This window comes from Centrocercus urophasianus, unplaced genomic scaffold (genome assembly GCF_019232065.1).
Source record: "Centrocercus urophasianus isolate 14NV4802_14NV808 unplaced genomic scaffold, USGS_Curo_1.0 seq_11, whole genome shotgun sequence".
NCBI lineage: Eukaryota > Metazoa > Chordata > Aves > Galliformes > Phasianidae > Centrocercus > Centrocercus urophasianus.
Window position 1 is genome coordinate 6,971,478 of NW_024884253.1, and position 22,883 is coordinate 6,994,360.

Consider the following 22,883-nt stretch of genomic DNA (forward strand, 5'->3'; position numbering starts at 1 on the left):
ACACAATTAACAAACATTATGTCTCAGAAAAATAACTGTCTTGAAGGCAATACCTGCAACTTATGGGACAATCAATAGTGAGCTGAAGTCACAAGAACACGGAAGAAAAAATACCTACTATTAAATATATTAACTTTACACAGACTGTGTACCACTTCATGGGAGCTATCAGCCTAAGAACCATTCTTACAAATGGGCACATAGTTACAATACACAGTTCTACCACTGTTTCATTTGTTTTGTCAGTGAGAGGTATAAGTAGCTGCCCACGTGTATCACTGTTTATGAGATTGTAAGATATCAGGCATCAGTGTTTATGAAATCATAAGAAACCTCAGAAAGCTTCCACTCACTCAAGGCAGGGTCGCTGGCAGAATCACAGCAGGTTGCCTAAAGCTTTATCCAGTCCAGCCTTAGAAGCTCCAGGCTTGGAGACACCACAAACCTCTTTGAGCAGCCTGCTCCCCTGCCTGTCCTCATGAGGAAAACCATTCTCCTTGTATCTACCCAGCCTGAAATCCTTCTTTCAGATTCTACTGTCGTCTCTATCCTCCCACTAGACACTAGAGCTTGTCTAGGTCTTCATCATTGGCATCGCTGGTTGGTCTCCTGAAGTCTTCTATCCTACAAGCTGAACAAACCTAGTTTACTCACCTCACCTCATGGGTCTCATGCTCCACGTCCCTGACTACTGACTAATTTTCTATTATCAGTCAATCCCACCTCCTTCACTACTTGCTGACAGATGATCACATGGACTTTGTTTAGAGCTGCATTTCATAATGAATTCACCTCTGCAAGTTAAAATTTAACAAGTGAAATAAATTCATTGTCTCAGGTCATCTCCCCTGTAACTCAATGTTTTTCAGTTCATAATGAAGCAACTGGGATCACCTCCAAAATAAAGCAAAACAATATGAAAAATAAAAAGTCTCACTGACAGCCTGCCTTTACTGACGAGTTTGTCTGTGCTTTCCACTGCTCAGTTCTCACACACAACAAACATCATAACCCAAACACTGTCTGCAAAAAACTTATTTTTAAAAGCAATTAACAGTGAAGACCCACAATATCTCCAAAATTTAAGAAATTCAAACAATGTATCAATTTCCATTAGGTAAATTTCAGCAACTGCTGAAAATTTACATGCTGTAGAAACATCTCCAAAAGCAAAATTCATGCAGAATTTTAATAATTATGCTCTTCTTTAACCAAGAAAAGATTATCATTTAAAATTTATTATTTTGTGAGCGTTGGATCTCTATATAACAGGAGACTTTCTTAAAAAACAAAAGCAAACCCCCTTTTACATTATTATGATAACAATGTTATTTTTGAGCAAATGCTTTTCTTCACTCTGGTTCTTGTAGTAATACTGCTCTTCATTTTTAGCTTTACTAAAAAAACAAAGATTCCATATATGCTAAGCAACTTTTTTTTTTTTTTTTTTTTCGAGATATGTTCTATTTCTGCAGGCATATGAGGGGAATGCCTATAGTGTACATATATAGCAAGGACTTAAAAAGCATCCACCACCACCTTATGCAACAGTTACACAGCTAAGACACTGTTATCCTAAGAACATAACAGTAGCTCTTACCTAAAAAGCTTGTTGGTTATGTGCATGAATATTATTTTGTTTGAAAAAGAGCCTTGTTCCCAGTATCCGACACAAATGCAAAATTTGAATATTAACTTCCTATTCCTATATATGGCATCACTGTTCACACACGTAAAACTTGACCTATTCTATCCAATAGTCCAGATGGTGAATCAGTTCCTAGAAAATTTAGAATAAACCCTATTCTGCCTGAAAATACCAAGCACTCAGCTACCGTTGCTGCTGGGCATTCAGTTAAAAAATGAGTAATTTGGAAATGTTTCTACAGCAACATATAAGAACTGTTTTCTAAAGCCTATTTTTCCTTCAGAGAGTCTTTATTAAGACAAGTTGTTTGGCTGTATTTAAAGCCTTAAAGGAAAAAAAAGTTAAGCTTTTTTATACAGACACGGAGTAATCATGGAAATAACAGCCTTCTCATCACATAATTTGGAGTAAGCAGGATCAAATATTTACATGAACATTAGGATGCTCCGTTCTCCAAAAACCCATCAGAGCAGTAGGTACAGGCCTTTACACTTCCCTAGTACTAACCAGTTATGCTTGGCAGCTAAGAAAAAAGCTTCTGGATAGATGCCCCAACTACTAACCAGACCTTCTCCAAACTGAAACATCATGGTCAGCATATGCCATGAAACTACTCTACTTGCATTAATTAAATTTTGACTAAGAACTTATCTTTCAAAGAACTCCTTTCACAACATATATGTAGTGTAGCAGCATCCTTGTGCCCAACAGGTTCCCATTTTATACTAACAGCTATTACAGAACACCTGGTGGTAGTCACAGTTTTAAGCACTTTGCTCCTCCAGATGTTTGATGCAAACATACCTTACCTGCTCCATGGACTCTGATTAAGGATGTTTTCCTTTCTTAAACTAGTTTTACAATCCTAGGAGGTACAACAGTGGAATAGAAAAACCTACTCGCATACTTTCAAACTTAAAACAAAATTAGTCTTTAGTCACAGAAGTCTGCCACATTAACACATCTGGTTATCTTGCACATCACACTGATGTACTCTAGAAAAGTTTTTCAATTACTATGGTTTCACAAGCAACTATAATCACAGATCCCACAGAAAAGTGCTGTTTGATTTCTGAAGAGAGAGTATTTACTTACACCTCGAAAGTCTTTTTAAAAAAGCATCCATAAAGTTATGAAGTTCTTACATAAAGCAGACAATTAGTAGATATACTATACTTTCAGTTGAGCATCAAACCATACAATACACACAGAATAATTTTTTTTGCTGGCAAACACTACACAGGGTCTTCCATACCATTTTTGTAAATAGTCCAGTGCCTCCAAACGAGCACCAATCTCAAATGTGATTCCAGGACGATTTGGAGGCTTTTTACTCATCTTGATATTCTTTATCACTACCTTTGGAGGAAAAAAAGAAAGATCATATTAAAGCACATAACGATGTCTAAAAGGTGCCACTGACAGCAAACACATACCAGAAGTTGGAAACATTACGAAGTTTCTCTCCAAATTTTCATTTTATTGCTATTAGATGCTTTGCCTTTGGTAGTGTACTTAAGATCTGAACAAGGCATTCAAAAAACCCGTTTTTGATTTCTCTGCGCCTTCCTTTCAGAAAAACAAACAAACAAACAACAGTCATCAACCCGAAGCCTAACTCAGAAAGACAAAACTTGTGCTCACGTCTGAAATGTTATGCTGTAGATCCTTGATGTGTTTTTGGAACATACTTATTGGAGAGACTTAGAGTAAACCTCGAATAAGTCATAAAAAACAAGCTGGAAAACCAACCACTACAAATAACACAAATGAAAAGACAAACATAGCCTAAAAGGCAAGTTAAATGAAACTACCAAAAACAAAGGGAAAAAAAAAAAAAAAAAAAGGGAGCGGGGGGAGGCATCTTCAGCCTTTCCGTGCAGTGTTGAGTCTCATTCTTACCACTAAGTATGCTCCATTGAAGACTGTCCTATTTTTTTTCAGTAATTCAGTCACTGTCAGAAAATGATTTTCCTGCCCTAGTACCCTTATGACCGCGAGCGGCCGTTCCACCGCCGCCGAGCACACAGCAGCTGAGGAGGCCGCAGGCTCCCGCCGCACGCCCACTGAAGGGTGCCAGGCTGCACGGCCAAAGCCTTCCTCGCCCAGACCACCAGCGAAGCAGCACCAGAACCCCAGTTTCTCAGCCGGGCTCAAGTGCCCGAACCGGCAGCGCGACCGCAGGCAGCCGCCTCAGAGAGGGAGCGGTCCGAGGGGCTCGCCGCCGCTTGCCAAGGACGGCGGGCACAAAGGGGCGCCGAGCACGGGTGGGCCCCCACTGACCAGGACCCCGCCGGAGAACCAGTACAGGCGCGGCCCGCCGGATCCCGGCACGGGAAAGGCTGCAGGAAAGGCTGCGGGAGCGGCCCGGCCAGGCCCGGAGACCGTGAGGGGCCGCGGGAGCCCCGAGCCAGGCCGGGCCCTCCCGGAGGGTGCCGGAGACTGGGGCCACCCGCCCCGCTGCCCGCGCGCTCCGCGCGCTCCTTACCGCCTCCTCCGACTGTCAAGACGGCGGCGGGGCCCTTGACGGCCCGCAGCCCCGGCGCGGCACCCGCTGCTCCCGCTCGGCGCGGCGCGGGGTGTCCGGCGCGGTGGCCGCCCTCAGAGCCCCATCCTCCCCGCGCCCCGCCGTCGCGTCACCGCTCTGCGACGGCTCCGCGAAGCGCGATAGGGCGCCGCCATGCCGCCACCGCCCCCGGCACGTGACTGCGGAGCCGGTGACGCGGACGGAGACAGGAGAAGGGAGGGAGACACAAAGAGAAGCTGCCGCGCGCGTGCCCGGCCGTGATTGACAGCTGCGGTGGAGGCGGGCTCGGAGCTTTGTGGAGGCCGTTGGCGGTGGTTCGTGTGGGGCTTATCGCCTTGCTTTGCGTTGACTGAGAGATAAGAGCTCAGGCCTGGCGCTTGGGTTCTGTGCTGCTGCTCTGGGAACCATCTCACGGAGACAAGTCAGCGATTCCACCTTCCCGTTCCTTTTCTTAATACAGCTGAGAATACTGCTAAGCTTTGTAGTAAGAGCATGCTGCTGGCTCATGCTCAACTTAAGAGTCCACCAGGAAGCCCACGTCCTTTCCAGCAAATGTGCTTTCCAGTTGCATGGCCTCCTGTGCATCCTGGTGCCTGGAGTCAGTCTTCTCTGGGTTCAGGATTTTCAGAGAATCACAGAATGGCCGGGGTTGGAAGGGAGCTCAAGGATCATGAGGCTCCAAACCCCTGCCACAGGCAAGGCAGCCAGCTTCCATGTTTAATGCTTGATTTTGCAGGGATGGATGCTTCCAGCTTTGTTGCAATGGCAAGAACAGCATCATCGCACTCCTACTGGTGTGATGTTCACATAGCAGTCATGTTCCCACAACCTCGCAAAGAAGAAACACAAGCTTCCCACTGTATGCTGTGTTTCTGGAGAATGCATAATCTGGGTTACAGTCAGTTTTTGAGCAGACTTAATGGCAGAGAGCTATTAAGTAAACCAAATTAAAATATGTATATATTTGAGTGGGGCTCAGTCTGCCCCACTCGATTTTGAAGTTGGGATATAAATGAGTTTGAGCTCCTTCAGAAGTAGTTGGTACAGAAGTGCAGCTCTTGGCACTGTCATTATCTGTGCTCCACTGGGTTTTCATAGGACAGGTTCCCTCTGCACATCATGCAGTACGTAGAGAAGGTGGGTAGTGTTGATCATGAACTGCACTGATTTGGAACCTCAGGTGCCTGTGAACCGTGGAAGAACTTTGCTTAATCCCTGTGAGGCTTCCTCCTGTTGTAAGAAGTGCAGTTTCAATGTGCTTTTCCTCAGAAGATATATTACAGAACAGTGAAGTTTGTTGTGCTGGCGATGAAACCCCTCCAGCAGCAATGAACATGCAGCATCAGGATGCTGTTAGATGCTTCTGCCTGAGGAGAATAATATGGGGGATAGATAGAAGAGCTACAGGAGATGTGGCTGAACACAGGTGGGTGGTTGAGTCTAGCCAGGGGTTGAATGCCAGAGATTGTCTGGGTTAGGCTTTGGTATGAGAAAGCCTAAGGGTGATGTGTGGTACCATCACCTCACCTCACTGCGGGAGGTGGAGGCCAGGCTGGTGGCAAGCTTCAGAGGCACCAGGACTAGGGTATTTAGTTAACTGATAAAAGCTCATCCACACACCCACAGAGGAGCACAGAGAGGCAACGGCAGCAGGGAAATCCCCCAGCAGCACATCACAGTCCCATTTTCACTGACTAGAGCCCAGCTGCTGGAAGGATCAACCCTATATAAATGTATATATTTATACGCTCACTCATGGAGTCCATCCTGCTCAGCCAGAGAGAGGAAAAGTATCCAAGAGCTTTTTCTAATTTTTAGCAGAAGAACATCTCAGATATTTAATCTAATCTCTTGGGAAAACATAGTATGTATGGCTGTGTTCCTGTCTGCTTTGCCTTTTCCTTTCTCCTTTTACTTACAAAACTTCTGCCAAACTTCAGGTTTGGCAGAGGGATAGAGGCTTTACTATATTACCCCAGCCTGTTTTGTTAAAGTGCTCAGGTGGGCAGGGAAGGGCAACCTAGTTGACGGAAACTCTGTGCCTCCACCCCTCCAGACACAGCACAGGCAGGCAGATGCACAAGAGCAGATCTCATTATTTCTGCCCCTCGCAAAATTTGGTGCTGAATTTTTTACAAAGCACATTGCCAGCATTGTGAATATTATACAGACCATTAATTGGAAACCAAACTAGATAGGAGATTTTATCTTCCTAGTCAGTGACTCACAGACTTGGAGGGGAAGGAGGATTTCATTATCAGCTGAGCATGAGCTCATGGTATGTTGTTGATGCTAAAAAGGCTACTGCAGTCTTTGCAAAGCACATGCACATAGAAATACTGAGTGGGAGTGGGGAGGTGACATAATCTCTGTACTTGTCACCAGTACATTGTTATTAAAATAACCAACTGCTCAGGAGAGCCATCCAAAAACTGGAAGGGTTTGGAAAAGATTTGGGAAAATGACCAAACAATTGGAAAAAAATGTGTTATGGTGTGACACCCAGCCATCGGTTTGCTTATTTTGTGATTTATTTTAATTGTGAGCAGTTGTATTCCAATTGCTCTATAAAAAACTTCTGTAAATGTCAGATAGTATAGTCACAAGGTGACAGTCGTGGACTAAACCTCCATCTTTGTTTTTACACTTGTTATTGTAGCAGGGCATTTAAAGTGACCGCTGAGGCTTGTATTTAAATAGTGACGGTGTGGTCTCCATCTAGCAAACAAGCATCAGAACCTCTGCTCCAGTCAATTTGTTTGTGTACTGAGCTTAGCTGTAGTCTGGCTCTGCTCTGTAATCATATATGCTTTTCCTGCCACTTCCTTTGTCCATTTTGATACCCTGCTTGGCATCAGTTACACCAGCCCCGGTCTTTTCCACATTTTAAAGACACCTTTAATGTTTTTTACTCAGTTTCTCTCTAGTTCTTTGCAGGATGCACACAACTCAAGAAATGACTTCTTCCAGTGAGCTGGCCATTTGCTGTACAGGTATTGCCACATCACTGTGTTTTAATGCATGTTGGAGAGGTGACATGAAGCTATAAACCAGGAGTTAGGTTCCCTTGTCACAGTATTGTAAGTGAAGTATGATGAGGATGCTAAGGAGTGAGGACTGCTAAAGCCAGGTTAGTAGTAAAGTGTGCTTTTATACAGGTAATGCTGACATCAGTGAAAGAGTCCAAATCCAAAGAAAGAAGAAAGATCCTGAGAGGCAGGTAGTTATAGGTTACCAGGTTGTTACCCCCTGATGCAGCAACTCTGGACAAAGGCAGCTTTGCTGGGCCATGCTGCATATACTAAAGTCTTCCAGTGCAGGCATTTGATATTTCTTGTGGGCACACTCAATATTCACTGTGCTATGAATATTGTTTCCCAGTGAATGTTAGACCTCCTGAGATTTCATTGTGTTTGTGTCTTGGAAGCAGTGCTGTGCAATGTGTTGCTTACTTCTGCCTTACATATTGCAGCCATATGTTTTGGGATGTGTTTTGGTTTTGGAGAGGTCTGAACATGTCAATAAACATTTTACTGAATTTATTGAAGAGCCTTGTTAAGAACTGTACTGAATGGAAAAAATTGCTTATGCCTGCTCTGATTGTTCATTGGTTTCCTCGTTTATTTCCCTTTGAGACTGAAATTCAACTTCTAACTTGTGGTGCTTAAGCAGAGCACTTCACTCACAAGCATCCCATATCCCATGGGTAAGTTTTTCATAGTCTGCCATTTTTAAGGGCTGATCTCATGGTGGATGAGGGAAAGGGACAAAAGGAAAGTTTTGCCAAGATGACAATTGTATTGGAGTCGCTGTTTGGGTGCTCTGAATGTTTATCTCAAACATGGAGATATTGAGGGATAATTCTGTAAGAGAAAGGGTGAGTCTAAAGAAAGGGTGAGTCTAATGGATAAATCACTACAAAACTTGCAGTCTAGCAAGGAAAGTTTTGCCATGAAGTTACCAGTACAAATGTGCTGAGAGAATTTGCAACTTCAAGTGAAGGAGAGTGTAACTCCAAAACTCAAATCTGTTCAACCTCTTGCCATCCAGCACTGAAAATGAAAACAGATGTCACACCTGCCAGCAGGCAATGCCAATCATTTTGCATCATCAGTGTTACATTTTCCTATCTCCTTTGTAGTCCTGGTGTGTCTGTAGGGCTGTAGGATGATTGCCAACACAGACTAGCTCTGAGTGTCCAACTCTGCTTGTGGTCTTGCAAAACATTTGTTTATGGGATGTTTCTTGTTTATTGATATTTGTCCTTTAGGTCTGGGCTGACATCCCATTGACAGTTTTCTAGAAGTTTTGGTCTAAGTTCTCAATTTCTTGCTAGGTCACACTCAAATCCTTGATCATTATACAGTGCTGGATAGCTTCCATTCTGTAAACCCACTCTGCCTCCAGTATATCATGATCGTCTATGGTATATGAAGGCTGCATGTGCCTTTTCCTCTCCCTAGCAGTTGAGTTAGTCCAGGAAAGCACCTTCAGTCCAGCTGGAAATGTGACAAGTATGACATAGGAACAGCTGGAAAAACTGTTCCAGAAAAAGTTCCAGAAAAGCCTGCAGACTTTCTGTACAAACTTCACAATTTTGGATTTTGTTTAAATACTGGCATATAGACAGAAAGAGATTCAGTCACTGCCAGTCTGCAGTAGTTATTTACATACAAAATGAGAGATGGCTCCTAAGGATGCTGCATAAAACAGCATGCAAGGCAGACATTTTAAAGAACATCATTAGAGTATTACTTCCAATTGATATCTGTCTTCATTTACACACTCAACAGTATAATTTGCTATGGAAATGACCAAGGCATCAATACTATCTGTAGTTTTCCATGACTCAGGCACCATTAACTTTCTCAACTATACCTTTTCAGTATATATTATCTTTTAGCATTATGTAATATCTAGAAGCCTTCACTGCACAGCAATACTAGACCTTCCACTATTGTTTCGTGAAGATCACATCAAAACCGTCACAGAAATCAGCCATGGTCTCAGGTACGCTGATAAGCAGTGCATCACTTCTGGAGAAGCACTGATTTGAATTAGGGGATTTGTAAAGAATCAAGGCATCACCCTAGCAAAATTTCAGATCTGTCTAGATAGAACACCTAGCTAGTACACTAAAGATGTGTATCTAGGTCACCTGCTCAACTTTCGAGTACCGCTGTGCGTGTGGGCTGCCCAGCTCTACCTGAGCTGACATGGAATATAGGCAACTGAGTCTTCACCATGTCTGGTGGTTTCTTTCTAGGTTGACCACATTGTCCTTGGGTTTGTATGTGCCCTTTGTACTCTGCAGAGCTGACAGTGATCCATCTCCTCCTAGTGTCCTTCTTGGCTTACTCACTGTCCCTTCCATTTCTGTTTGCATGTCCTGAGGTAATGGATGTAGATGTGCTCTGGGAGCTTGATGATCAGCTGGTCGACATGCTGTCAGCACATGTCATTCATATAGTGCCTCCCCTGCCACCCCAAACTCCATTCCCACTCAATCCCAGTTCATACCAGCAGTCAGTGCATCTATTGCAGTTCTTGATAGAAGATGCAGCTAAAGATTTTTGGCCAACAGCTCTGTCTGTTTTGACCACATGCAGATATTCCTGAAGTCTCAGTTTGTGACCTTTTATAATCAATCTAAACAATCCCAGTTCCCTCAGCTGCTCCTCATAAGACTTGTGCTACAGACCCTTCACAGCTTTGTTGCCCTTCTCTGGACATGCTCCAGGGCCTCGATGTCTTTCCTGTAGAGAAGGGTCCAAAATGGAACACAGTTCTCAAGGTCTGACCTCTCAAGTGGTGAGTACAGAAGGTATGCAGGGTGTGAGTACAGCAACTGGAGTCAGACCGTGAGTCAGAGGTCCTGTGCGTTTGTGAAGCAGCAACTGGAGAGACGATAGACAGAAGAGAGAAAAACAAAGCAGCAGCCATTGGGATGGGACCGCAGAGTCACACAGTAAGTGACGACTGGTGAAGATCATCTGGACCTGCTGGTATAGAAAGCCTAGGGGAAGAGCAGAAATACATGTGGGGCTCACTGCTGTAATTTCTCATTTCCTTCCGTCGGTTGAACTTGCAATTTATGACCTAAAACTACTGCACAGCAAGACTGCTAGTGTATTAGTTTCTTATAATTTAAACTCACAAGGCTGAGGTGGAGCCTAGGTTGGGCTAGGAAGTTTGAGGAACAACAGGGAAGGCTGTAGAAAACATGCATGGAAATAGTGTTGCACTACATTTTCTCACTGGCATTATCCTACTAAATTAAAAGAAGTTATACAAAGAAGGAGTATGCCTTATGGTTACAGTTCTGAACAAAAAGACCTTAAAATACTCATTTTAGATTGGCTATCATGCAGAAATTTTTTTGTAATATTGTCTAGTTCCTATTTTGTCTGCTTTTCTGTGAGGTGAGAATTTTCCATTCATTTGTTATCAGTGGAATTGTTTTTCCTTCTCCAAGGAGAAAACTGTCATCAAACTAAAGGCTCATGTTTTATTTTTGTCAGTGATGCAAGCAGACTACAAGAGAGATGTAGCATATTGTACCTGTTTTTCTGGAGAAAGTTTTGCTCCCACAGCTGTATGATTCTTAGATGTCAATTAGTTAGTTTAAATTATTTTTGTATATGTAGTAGTTCTGTAGAACTGCTCAATCATTTTGATTGACAGGACTCAGAAATTTTCTCTGTTCAAATGAATTGATCGTAACTGCATGATATATATTAGCAATAATGTTTTGACCACGGAACATAAACAACTGTGTACTCTTGACAAAGACTTCTTTTGAATAATATCTTGTTATCTTTAATATCTTTTGCAAGATATCTTGCTGCTGTGTGTGGATTTTGTGGTAGCTGTCTTGCATTCCTAAATGGAAGCCTGTCAGGCTCCCAGACCAGCTCACTGGCTGTTTCGCCGAATACACAGGGTGACTTGCTTATAGCACTTCAAAGTTTTCTGAGTAAGGTAGAAAAGTGAAGCTGAAACAAAATTCTGCACCACTTTTCTTTATAAGAAAAAGGTCTTTCTTCTCAGCATTGTATTTGAAACAAATGTTTATCCGTTATTTATAGTCAGTGTGCTACTATATCAACAGTCTGCAGGAACGTTCGTTCCCTGGGCTAATCTTAATCTTCAGTTTACTCTTTCAACTGAATGCTTCTGATGTGAGGCTTCTTGACAGGAAGCATGACCTCATTCTGCCTCTGTGCTTCTGATTGCATGGGCTGTTTTCAAAAGGAAACAAGGGACTTCACAGCCCTGCCCTTCCAAAAACTCAGTGCAGTTCTGCGCCAGGAAGCTGCAGAAAGAGCACCCTACACACACGTCTCAAAGGCTCTGGTGTTGATGAGAAACTTTTTGGCATACATTTTTTCATTGTGAAATGGATTTTCCAGGTTTGGAAGATTTTACATATATTTATCTCTTAGTTGAGAAATGATTAACCTTTGAATTATTGATATTCTGCTCTTCAGGAAGGTTTGCATTTTTTCTGGATGTTGTTATAGTTATTACCTGCAGGGAGAAAAGATATGAAAACTCTTCAATAATGACTGATATGTGTGAATAAATAAAAATATTTTTGTAGACACTTTTATTTGGTAGATACTATAGAATAAATCTGGTTGCCTGAGGTTCAACTATTGTAATAGTTAGACCTGTATTTTATTACTAATGTAAACATTTACGATTTTTACATGCACAAGTTACTGTTAGCTATCAATTGAGGTTGTCATTGTGTTAAGGATTAACTTAATTTGGGGAGGGAAAGTTCCGGTTTGCACAATGACTTTTTGTTATGACACAGGTTTCCAAGTGTTCTGATATGAAGGAGAGGCTGTGTTAAACTTTGAATTGAATTCTTGTCGTAAAACAGTGCCATGTTCATCTTAAATTCAATTTTATTGAGATTTCTGAGAGTGGTTGGACTTCTCTCATGCCATAGTTAGAATTCTGTATTGATGCTCATTTTGTGGTTTACATATACATCCGATTAAATGTACAGTGGTGGTTCAGAAGCTTTGTTTTGGCTTCCTTATTATTGTTACTATTGCTTCTCACACTATTAATAGCTGGCAAATGGAACTGAATCTTAAATGCAACAAGAACACTGTGCAGCATTGTCTGCAACATGATGTTTATAAGTCTTCTCCAGCACTGAATTAAGACTTCCAAGAACCCTCTTCATTAATGCATACGCCAAGAATTGTCGTTAGAGAGTTTGGAGGAGCAATCCGTTGGACTGCCTGTTACATGCCTGTTTATAGAAGCCTGGCCTTACCGTTACTTAAAATAGCTTAAAAGCAAATTACAACAGCTCAGAAACTTCTTAGAAAGAGAGAAATTCATCATCTCTCCAATCATATATTTATATATGTGGAGATCTCACTTCCCATTTTAACATATGTACATACTCTGTTTTATCTGAATTATTACTTCAGATAAACAAGAGCCCTGTGGAGACAGACCTGACGTACCTCACGACTTCATGAAGCACTTGTACTAGCAGCAGATGGACTGTAGTTTGTTCTGGCACTTTGTTCAATACTTTTTAATGACAGCACTGTCCATATGTAAGCCACTATTCTGAAGAGTTGCTCTTTGTTAGTGGTTGCTGCTTTGCAGTAACATAACCAGAGGAGTAAAGTGCAATACAGTGACGACACAAGTTTCAATAGCTAGAAAGAAGTTTAACTCTCAGATTGTTAAAGAACTGAAATAGATTTGATTGATGCAGAGATATTCCTTCCCACTCCTTTTCAAACAAATCTGCCCTAGAGCCAATCACTTTTGTCTAACCTATAACATTCAGTGGTGTATTGTAACTAATACTGTGTTATATATTCATGTTAATACTTGACACTTCCTGATTTTAAAGCGTTGCAAAATCAATCATAACTCCCTCTTTTTTTAAACTCTTTCACAGGCAATCCACACTGCCTATTGTTCCCGAGTGTATGAACCAGTCCTTTTCAAGATGTATGGAATGTCACATGTTACAGCAACACCACGAGGAAGTAAATTTGTGCACATTTGTCTGGGCTTTTGATAAAAACACTTTGGTGTGGGAGGATTGTGGGTGGCTGACAAAACTTGGGGTTAGATCTGCTAACCTAAACACCTGTTGAGTTTTTCCTGCATTCTCCTTTAGTGTTCATATAAACCTCTTTTTTTGAGTGTAATACTTTGCATAATTGAAAGTCATGATTGTATGCATGATACTGTATGCCTACAGTAAGAAAAAATCTTTCAGGAGCTAATTGTGTATGAAACATAGGTCTACAACATGTCAGTCAGGGAAATACGCAATGCCTATCTTTTGGGCAGTTTGTTGTGTGACATTCTGGCTGATGCTGCTTGACATCTTGTACCTCCACTCCAGATTGTTTTTGCCTGGAGAAAAATATAGAGCGTGTTGGTTTTTTTTCCCACTAGAAAGTGAAATATGTACTTTTGGAATGTTAGAGAAACAGTATGCATGGGAATAGCATACTGGGACTACCAAAGGGGGAATGCTGACCTTTCTGCATTTTCTTTGCCTCAGCTCGTACTTCAACATTAAAAAAAATCCTGTCATTCATCTATCTTCTCTCACAGGGGAATGACAGGCATTTACTAATAGCATGATGCTCTAAAGATACCAGAGAGATAAGGAAAGATTGTATCATCTATAATTTTATGTAGCAACAGATATAAATCTGTTATAAATATATATAGATATATCCCTCTGCTTAGCCATTGCTCATATTTTGTAAGATTGACTCTGACAGCTGCTGAACATCTGGCAGCATTTTGCAAACTTGAGCCGTGGTAATCCAGACAAATCCTATTTATTTCCTTAGTTTCCTGCCACAAAGTTAGTGTCAATTTTTGTCACTGTCTCTATCCCTATGCCTATTGTGGCAAGTCAGCAAATTTTGTCTGAAAAAATGACAAAATGAAATACCTTAATGATAATGGTGGTCCTTCCATTCCTCTCTGTAGCTATAACAAGTACGTGCACTATTTTCAGCATGAACCAGACTTCTGGGCAAACACCATTAAAATTACTGTAGCTATTGCTTTTGTACCAATAATTATATACTATATAATTATATTATCCAAGGTAATAACCTGCACGGATATTTGACTATAGCCAGCTCTGATTCTGTGCTGTCCTGATTGAGGTGATGCTAAACAGTCCTGCCAGAGTCAGTGTGTCTTTCCTCCATCCTTTTATTTTTCTCTTCCTATGTTTTTGTTTAGCTTATTCATGGTCTTTTGATTTCCACAAGGTGCCTGTCAATGAAGACCTATCAACTGGGGAAGTTGTCAGTGAATATGATAATGACTCTTTCTTATTTGGCCTCTGTAGGTTCAACAGTGCTTGATGGAGAACACAAGCACAGCCTCTCAGAACATATTTATCAGAGGTATTGATGAAAATTACACTTGTTTAATATCACTTTTATTTCAGTTGAGGTTTTATAGAGTTTCTAGAGATGAAACTAGTTTATGAAGTACTTCCATGGAGAGTTAAAAGCACTAGCTTTGCAATTATGAGGTTTTGGAATATCTCTCTTCCACGTTCCCTCCCCCTTACTGAAGTCATGGTACCCCTTCATGAGATGTTGTATGGGATTCTGAAACCTGGTACTGAAACCCAATTTCAAACACTGTATCAATCCACAGTCTTCCTAGTTTTTTGTGAATATCACTGAACTCAAAGCTGTTGAGAAGAAAGAGGACATCAGAAGTGATTACTTGATTGTAAGAGTAGCTCCAGAGCAAAATACTGGAATACTTGTGAGGACACCATGCTGGGGTAGGTGTGGCAGATCTCCTTGGTGAAAAGCACTGCCGCAGAAATGCACCATGCACTTCTCAAGCCAAGCTGCCATAGTGCATTCATGAAAATGCTGCACCTGTTGTGAAACCCTCCTGTAGTCTGATGCTCTGGAAAGTGTGATGCAGACACACTGTGGTTGGCTGAATACCTCCTAGGCATTATCTGCATATTTTAAATCCATGTCACTGCCAGCTCCCGTTAACTGAGTCAATGACATATGTACATTTATTATCATGAAATCATGGTCTTGTACTGTCTAGACATTCTCTGAATCAGAGGTTTTTCCTTCTCTCCTCCTCAGTTATGCTTGCACGTTTCTCGATGATGGCACTGCCCACAGGTGCTGCTCCACAAGCCCTTCGAGAGGCTCCCTCTTCACATGTCGCCGCAGCCCTCGGCTGCTTTCCAATGGTTATTACATTTTGACAGAAGACAGCTTTCTGTCTGATGAAGATGGCAACATAACACTGTCACCATCCCAGACAAGCGTTACCTATAAAGAGAACTCAGTTCGGTAAGCAAACTACATGCAGATTTTACTCCATGCTGGTGATAGGCTCAATATCTCTGGACTTATCGGAAGATACCTTCATGGCTGCCTGCATTTAGCTTGGCTTAAGATAATTTCTTATTTTTTCTTTATTTGTGTATATCATAAAAAACATATAATGGCATAGGTTGGAAGAGACCTTATAGATAACTTGCTTTTAACCTCCTGCCATGTGCAGGGTTGCCACCCACCAGACCAGGCTGCCCAAGGCCCCATTCAACCTGGCACTGAAATGCCTCCAGCAATGGGGCATACAGAACTTTTTTTGGGCAACCTGTTCCAGTGCCTCACCACTCTCTGAGTAAATAATTTCTTCCTACCATCTAGCTAGATGTCCCCTCTTTTAGTTCAAAGCCATTTCCCCTTGTCCTATCACTATCAGATCATGTGAAAAATAGGTCTCCCTCCTGCTTGTAAGTTCCCTTCAAATACTGGAAGGTTGCAATGAGGTCTCCCGAGAGCCTTCTCTTCTCCAAGCTACACATGCTCATCTCCCTCAACCTTTCTTTATAGAAGAGGTGCTCCAGCCCTCTGATCATCTTTGTGGCTTTCTTCTGGTCCCATCCCAACAGTTCCACATTCTTCCTGTGTTCGGGGAGTTGTCTCTTTGTAAGAATATCTAAACTGATTTAATTTTTAATTAAAATCTCTTGATTTGCAGTCATACTACCCCCAAACTGTATAGTACACAGTTGCTATAATTGGAGTTGAAAATGAGAGCTACAACTCATTTTGCCAATGGGATGTTATCAAGATAAGGAATAAAATAAGTGTTAAAAGTCTGGACCTGCCATTCTCTGCTGGGGAAAACTTTCTCCTTGATTCAGAAAAAGCATTGGTTTAGGATGGGATATAAGATATTGTTCAAAAAAGTGCAAGAACAGTGGATCCAGGCTATATCACTCTAGTATATGGTAGGGCGAAAATTGTGGGGAGCGTAAGACCCAATACTCAGAGCAGTATTAAAGTCTGTCAAATGAGGTATCATTTGGTACCACAATATGAAGCATGACAATATCCTGATGCATTACTGTGCTGTTATTACATCCCCTGACATTACTGCAGTGTGCAGCAGTGAACCGTGGTGGTATAGCCAGGTCCACAGCAGAGCTGGGAACAGTACCGAGAATCTGGTTCTTCCATTTCAGTTCCACAAGCTTTTGAGCTCTGCTCCTGCTTCTTAAGAAGAAGTAAGTCTATCCGTCGGCAATGAGCCTTTTCTTTCTAGGATATTCCGTCGCAGGAAGAAAATGCGAGGCTCTCTTGCCAGCTTGTTCAGTTTCAGTGCCTCCAGCCAGTGGCTCAGCAGCACCATTCTCAACACTATGGATTCCTCCCATGTAGACGATCCTTGGCCTGACAAATACAGTGAACTACAGCCCAGTCAGACTGATACTGGTAAGCTCTGACCATGTACAAAGTAATCTAGCCACATTACAATCTGTACTTAGCAGGAAGTTATATCTCCTCTACTTTTTATTTGGATTGTCTGCCAAAATGTGCAGGTAAAGGATACATGAGCAATCAAATTATGGTGAACTGAGCTCCTGACATTAAAATTCAGAGATTGTGATTCCATAAGGACTTTTGTGGCAAAAGGGCATTTATAGACTGAGTTTGAACACAAAGACATCACCAGTGACATTTGCCCTGCAGTCATTAATATCTGGCTAAGGCTGCTTTCACCTGGTTATTTTAATATCATTGTGTTATGCTCTATGTAGTTCTGTCTTTGCTCTGCTTACTCTCTCCTGCATACACTGAATTTGCCGTTCCTGCCCCTAACAATTTGAAAACCTTCCTACAATTGTTGCTGTTTTGGTTTGGTTTTGTTTGTTTGTTTCATAAAATCTATTACCACAAATTCTCAAAGCTCATCCTTTGTGAAGTCTCATTTATATATCCACTTTTTATAGACAACTCAGACCTTTCTTGTGAATATAACATCTTAGTGCCACAAGGGCAAATTCCAGCATCTATTGGAGCCTCTCTTACCAAAGATGAGGAGTTTATTGAGCCTGGGAGATCACTGTGTGCCTCACCATCCTGCTCTCCATTTATAATAAATGGAAATAAAGATACACTGAACAAAGCAGGTATGTTAGATTCTTATCCTGATAAACTTCATTTTTAGAGTGAAGCAGAAATATTCCCATTAAAAATGCTGATGTACATCATAAAAATGCAAATGTACATTTAAAAATAAATTAAATGACTACTTAAAAATAATGAAATCTTAAGATTGGTATTTACTTGTTCATTTCTCCCTACTTCCTTTTTCTCTCCTATTTTCAGCAATAAACAGAAAAAGAAAAATGCAGAGAGAAGAGGAAAATGGAGGAAAGGGCATGAGAACAAAACATGAAAAAGGCAATTATTCAGAAGTGCTTGTTTTCTGCAAGCGGTGAAGGGCACAGAGTCTCTATGGCTGTGGGGGAAAAAGACTCCTGGGAGACACCCAGAGCATGAAAATTAGGTTTCTGCTTTAAGCCAGTCTAGGTGAATGCTCATAAAAACAGAGAGAAACTGCTAGCCTCATGGGCTAAGGGTAGTCTTTACTAACACCTTCTGTCATGTATTTACTTTCTTGAAAATTCATGAGAATTGTTTTCCTTATTTTTCTTTCAGAATCCAATTCAGTGCCAAATTTTCTGGCTCAGATTGCTGCACTGATGGTGTGTTTAATCATTTCAGTATGTACAAGGTAATCCTTTTTAACTTTGTTGCTTTTTATATTAATGCTCGTTGTGTTTCACCTGGTGAACAAAACACAAATTAGTCAATTTTGCAAAGAGATATATCTTATGTTATCATACTTTCACAATTGTCAATGCAGGCAAATATCTCAGCTGTATGAGTATGAGCAAAAATAAGAAATATGTTGCAGATGCCTACTTTGTCAAGCATGTTTTTGACAAGAGTTGTGGAAGCCTGAGGAGAATCAGAATAGATCTGTATCTTTCCAGGTGACTAATAGGAGTGTTTCTCTCAGGCTGGCAATGTTGATATCCTTATTTCTAGGTGGTTTTCCTCAATAGCTCAAGTAACTTAAGGTTTCACACTGCTGTTCACCTAGAAGAGGTCAGTTGGTTATCTGCAAAAGCGTCCTCCTTCACCCAGTCATCTGTTTATGCATCCCCTGCTTTTCTCTAAACTTTATTGTTATGTTCACAGGTATTTTCTGGGAGGATTTTCTGCCATTTTGTTGTTGATAATTTTAGTCTGTAAGTACAGACCTTCTTTACATTCAATACATCTTTTGCTGAGTGATGTCTGTGGACAAAAACCTTTCCTTATATAAAAATCCATGGCTCTTATTGATCCTGATAAGATCAATATGTGGGCATATGGGGACAGAATGTAGCCTTCAATCAATTACAGGATTTTGCATTTAAACTTCACAGTTCTTGTATCCCAAGATGCTGCTCTGTCATCTTTCTTCAGTCTTGTCACATCTTTCAAAACAACTAAGTTTGGTAAGTAGCACTAATGTGATGAATAATGTAATTTAGAACTTTTATACTGAGAGAAAGGAGAGCCTCCTTCTGTTGTTTTCATGGCAAAAGATAGAAGGCATAATCTGAAATTATTGATGCAGATTTGGCTTTTTGTGTTACTGATTTGTATTCATAGAAACTTTCTATTTACTTTGAAAAACTGAGTTTTAATGATGTGCAATAAGTGTTGTAACAGTTCACAGAAAATCACAGAATCACAGAATCACAGAATCACCCGGGTTGGAAGGGACCTCAAGGATCATGTAGTTCCAACCCCCCTGCCTAGCAGGGCCACCAAACATACACATTCAGATCAGGTTGCCCAGGACCCCGTCCAACCTGGCCTTGAACACGTCCAAGGACGGGGCATCCACAACCTCCCTGGGCAGCCCGTTCCAGGGCCTAACCACTCTCCTTGTAAAGAACTTCCCCCTAACATCCAACCTAAATCTTCCCTCCTTCAACTTCGATCCATTTCCCCTAGTCCTGCTGTTGTCAGCCCTTTTGAAGAGTTTACTCCCCTCCTGGCTGTAGGTTCCCTTCAGGTATTGATAGGCTGCAATGAGGTCACCCCGCAGCCTTCTCTTCTCCAGGCTGAACAAGCCCAACTCCCTCAGCCTGTCCTCATAGGGGAGGTGCTCCAGCCCCCTGATCATCTTAGTCGCCCTCCTCTGGACCCTTTCCAAAATCTCTCTGTCTTTCTTGTACTGAGGGCTCCACACCTGGACACAGTACTCCAGATGGGGCCTCACAAGAGCCGAGTAGAGAGGGACGATCACCTCCCTGTCCCTGCTGACCACCCCTCTCCTGATGGAGCCCAGGATCCCATTTGCCTTTCGAGCTGCCAGAGCGCACTGCTGGCTCATGTTCAGTCTCTCGTCCATCAGGACCCCCAGGTCCTTCTCTGCCGAGCTGCTCTCAAGGACCACTCCTCCCAGCCTGTACGGGTGCCTGGGGTTCTTCCGGCCCAAATGCACAACCTTGCACTTTGCCGTGTTGAACCTCATTAGGTTCACCCGAGCCCAGCTTTCCAGCCTGTTGACGTCCCTCTGAATGGCATCCCTTCCTTCCACCGTATCAACCGCATCACTCAGCTTGGTGTCGTCAGCAAACTTGCTGAGGGTGCACTCAATTCCCTCATCGATGTCATTCATAAAGATGTTAAAGAGCACCGGTCCCAAGACAGACCCTTGGGGGACACCACTTGTTACCGGCCTCCACCTGGACATAGAGCCATTGACCACCACCCTCTGTCTGCGGCCTTTCAACCAATTGCTTATCCATCGGGTCGTCCACCCATCAAATCCACTTCCCTCCAATTTGGAGATGAGGATGTGGTGGGGGACCATGTCAAAGGCCTTGCTCAGGTCCAGGTAAATGACATTGGTCGCCTTCCCTTCGTCCACCAATGCCGTCACTCCATCATAGAAGGCCACAAGATTAGTTAGGCATGACCTTCCTTTGGTGAAGCCGTGCTGGCTGTCTCGGATCACATGCTCATTCTTTATGTGATCGAGCATGCTGTCCAGGAGGATCTGTTCCATGATCTTCCCAGGCACGGAGGTGAGACTCACTGGCCTGTAGTTCCCCGGGTCCTCCCTGCTCCCCTTCTTGTATATGGGAGTGACGTGACCCTTCCTCCAGTCATCCGGGACCTCACCTGACAGCCACGACTTCTCAAATGTGATGGAGAGCGGCTTGGCAACCACCTCAGCCAGCTCCTTCAGGACCCTGGGATGCACGCCCTCCGGCCCCATAGACTTGTATTCATTCAGTCTAAGGAGGCACTGTTGGACTTGCTCTGCCCTTACAGTGGGGAGGGATTTACCTCCTTGGTCCCCACATAGAGGTTTGGGGATGCAGGGCTCAGGGACGTGAAAAAGACTAGAATCCTGGCCACCAGTGAAGACCGAGGTAAAGAACCTCAGCTTTCTCTTCATCTGTTGAAGCCAGTTCTCCTTCTAAATTTACCAAAGTAGGTACGCCCGTTTTGGCCTGTCTCTTCTGGCCAATGTACCTGTAGAAGGTTTTCTTATTGTTTTTCACGTCCCTTGCCAAGTTCAGTTCTGCCTGCGCCTTGGCTTCCCTGATCCCACGTCTGCAAGTCCGGACGGCATCCCTGTACTCTTCCCAGGTGACACAGCCTTGTTTCCAGAGCTTGTACACCCCTTTCTTCGCCCTCAGTTCTCTCAGCAGGTCCTTGCTGAGCCATGCCGGTTTCCTACCTCGCCTGCCCACTTTCTTATTCAAAGGAATGGAGACCTCTTGTGCTTCCAGGAGGGCATCCTTGAAGAGCAGCCAGCTCTCCTCAACATCCTTGTCTTTCAGGGCAGCGCGCCAGGGGATCTTGGCCAGCAATCCATTGAGTAGCTTGAAGTCTGCTCTTCTAAAGTTCAGTGTCCTGATCCTGCTCTTTGCCAGGCCCACATCGCTTGAGATCACAAACTCAACCAGGGCGTGGTCGCTGGAGCCCAGGCAGCCTCCAACCTTGACGCCTTTGATGATCTCCTCAGCGTTGGTGAGCAGCAGGTCCAGCAACGCTTCACCTCTGGTCGGTCTGTCCAATACCTGAACCAGAAAGCTATCATCAATGGATTCCAAGAGCCTTCTGGAGCTCTTGCAGCTCGCCGTGTGGTTTTCCCAGCAGATGTCCGGATGGTTGAAGTCCCCCACCAGGACAAGAGCCCGTGAGCCAGACATCTCATGCATCTGGAGCAAGAAAGCCTCATCAACAGCCTCCCCTTGATCAGGTGGTCTGTAGTACACCCCTAACACCAGCTGACCTATATTAGTCCCATCTCTAATCCTAACCCACAGGCTCTCAACCTGTTCCTGACTGTTTCTCGTAGGGAGCTCCTCACAGTTTATCCAATCTCTGACATAGAGAGCAACTCCCCCACCCCTCCTACCTCACCTATCTCTCCTAAAGAGTCTATAGCCGTCGATGGCTGCATGCATCAGCAGCCATCATGCCAGGTGCAGTGTAAATTGCCCCATGGTCAAAAAAGCCGAAATTCTTGCGTCTGCACCAGCTCTTAGGCCATCTATTTAAAAGTTGGGTATTTTGAATCCTCCCTGTACCTTTCCCTGACACCACGGGCATAGAAGAAAAGACCACCTGCACCCCAGCACCTTCAAGTATTAGCCCCATACCCCTGAAGTCTTTCTTGATAGACCTCAGGCTTTCCTTATCAACTCCCTCGCCGCCAGCCTGAATTATTAAAAGTGGGTAACAATCTGAAGGCTGAATCAACCCAGGAATTTTCTTTGAAATGTCCCTGACCCATGCCCCAGGAAGGCAGCACACCTCTCGGCGGGTAGGTGTCTCCAGATATCAGCCTTTCATCCAATCTGCACAACTTTCTGCTATGAAATCGGACTTTGTCACATTAGCATTAAGGTTGTATTTACTTTCTGACCTCTTTATTTGGGAGGCCAAAGAAGAATTCGCGGTCAAAGCGTCCAGGTCTTCGTAACGCTGGATCGATGGCATCCAGTCGGTTGGTCGCACCAATGACAACCACCTCCCCTCTGCTGTCCAACCCATCCATGAATGCCAGAAGCGTTGATACAATGGAGCTGATAGAAAAAATACAATTTTTATTCACCGGTTCAGGAAGTTTTGATACAATCCACATGACTTAGCGTTGTGTTCAGCTTTGGGCACCTCAATACAGAAAGGACACTGAGCTTGCTGAAACAGGTCTAAAGAAAGCCAAGTAGGCTTGTGAAGGGCTTGGAGAATATGGCCTATGAGAAGCTAGTTAAAGAAACTGGGGCCATTTAGCCTGGGGAAGAGGAGGTTGAGTGGAGACCTT

General features: G+C 43.0%; 2 protein-coding genes across 8 annotated transcripts in view; one reads left to right on the top strand and one right to left on the bottom strand.

Annotated features, from left to right (window-relative positions):
• PHF20L1 (PHD finger protein 20 like 1) overlaps positions 1-4,218 on the bottom strand; it is a 49,281-nt gene extending 45,063 nt beyond the window's left edge. For all 7 annotated transcript variants that reach the window (XM_042836913.1, XM_042836887.1, XM_042836904.1 and 4 more), the window contains exons 1-2: positions 4,137-4,218; positions 2,904-3,007 (exon numbers count right to left, since the gene is read on the bottom strand). In XM_042836913.1, the coding sequence (XP_042692847.1) occupies positions 2,904-2,986 (83 nt within the window). In that variant the 5' untranslated portion in view covers positions 2,987-3,007; positions 4,137-4,218. The remainder of the gene's footprint in view (positions 1-2,903; positions 3,008-4,136) is intronic.
• A 110-nt stretch (positions 4,219-4,328) lies between these two features.
• On the top strand, positions 4,329-22,710 carry TMEM71 (transmembrane protein 71). The gene is made up of 12 exons (XM_042833926.1): positions 4,329-4,365; positions 11,430-11,587; positions 13,117-13,207; positions 14,545-14,602; positions 15,320-15,532; positions 16,797-16,966; positions 17,485-17,664; positions 18,197-18,272; positions 18,743-18,792; positions 18,973-19,044; positions 21,487-21,511; positions 22,500-22,710. The coding sequence occupies exons 1-12, from the start codon at positions 4,329-4,331 to the stop codon at positions 22,708-22,710; spliced, it is 1,341 nt and encodes a 446-aa protein (XP_042689860.1).
• The last annotated feature ends 173 nt before the right edge of the window (positions 22,711-22,883 follow it).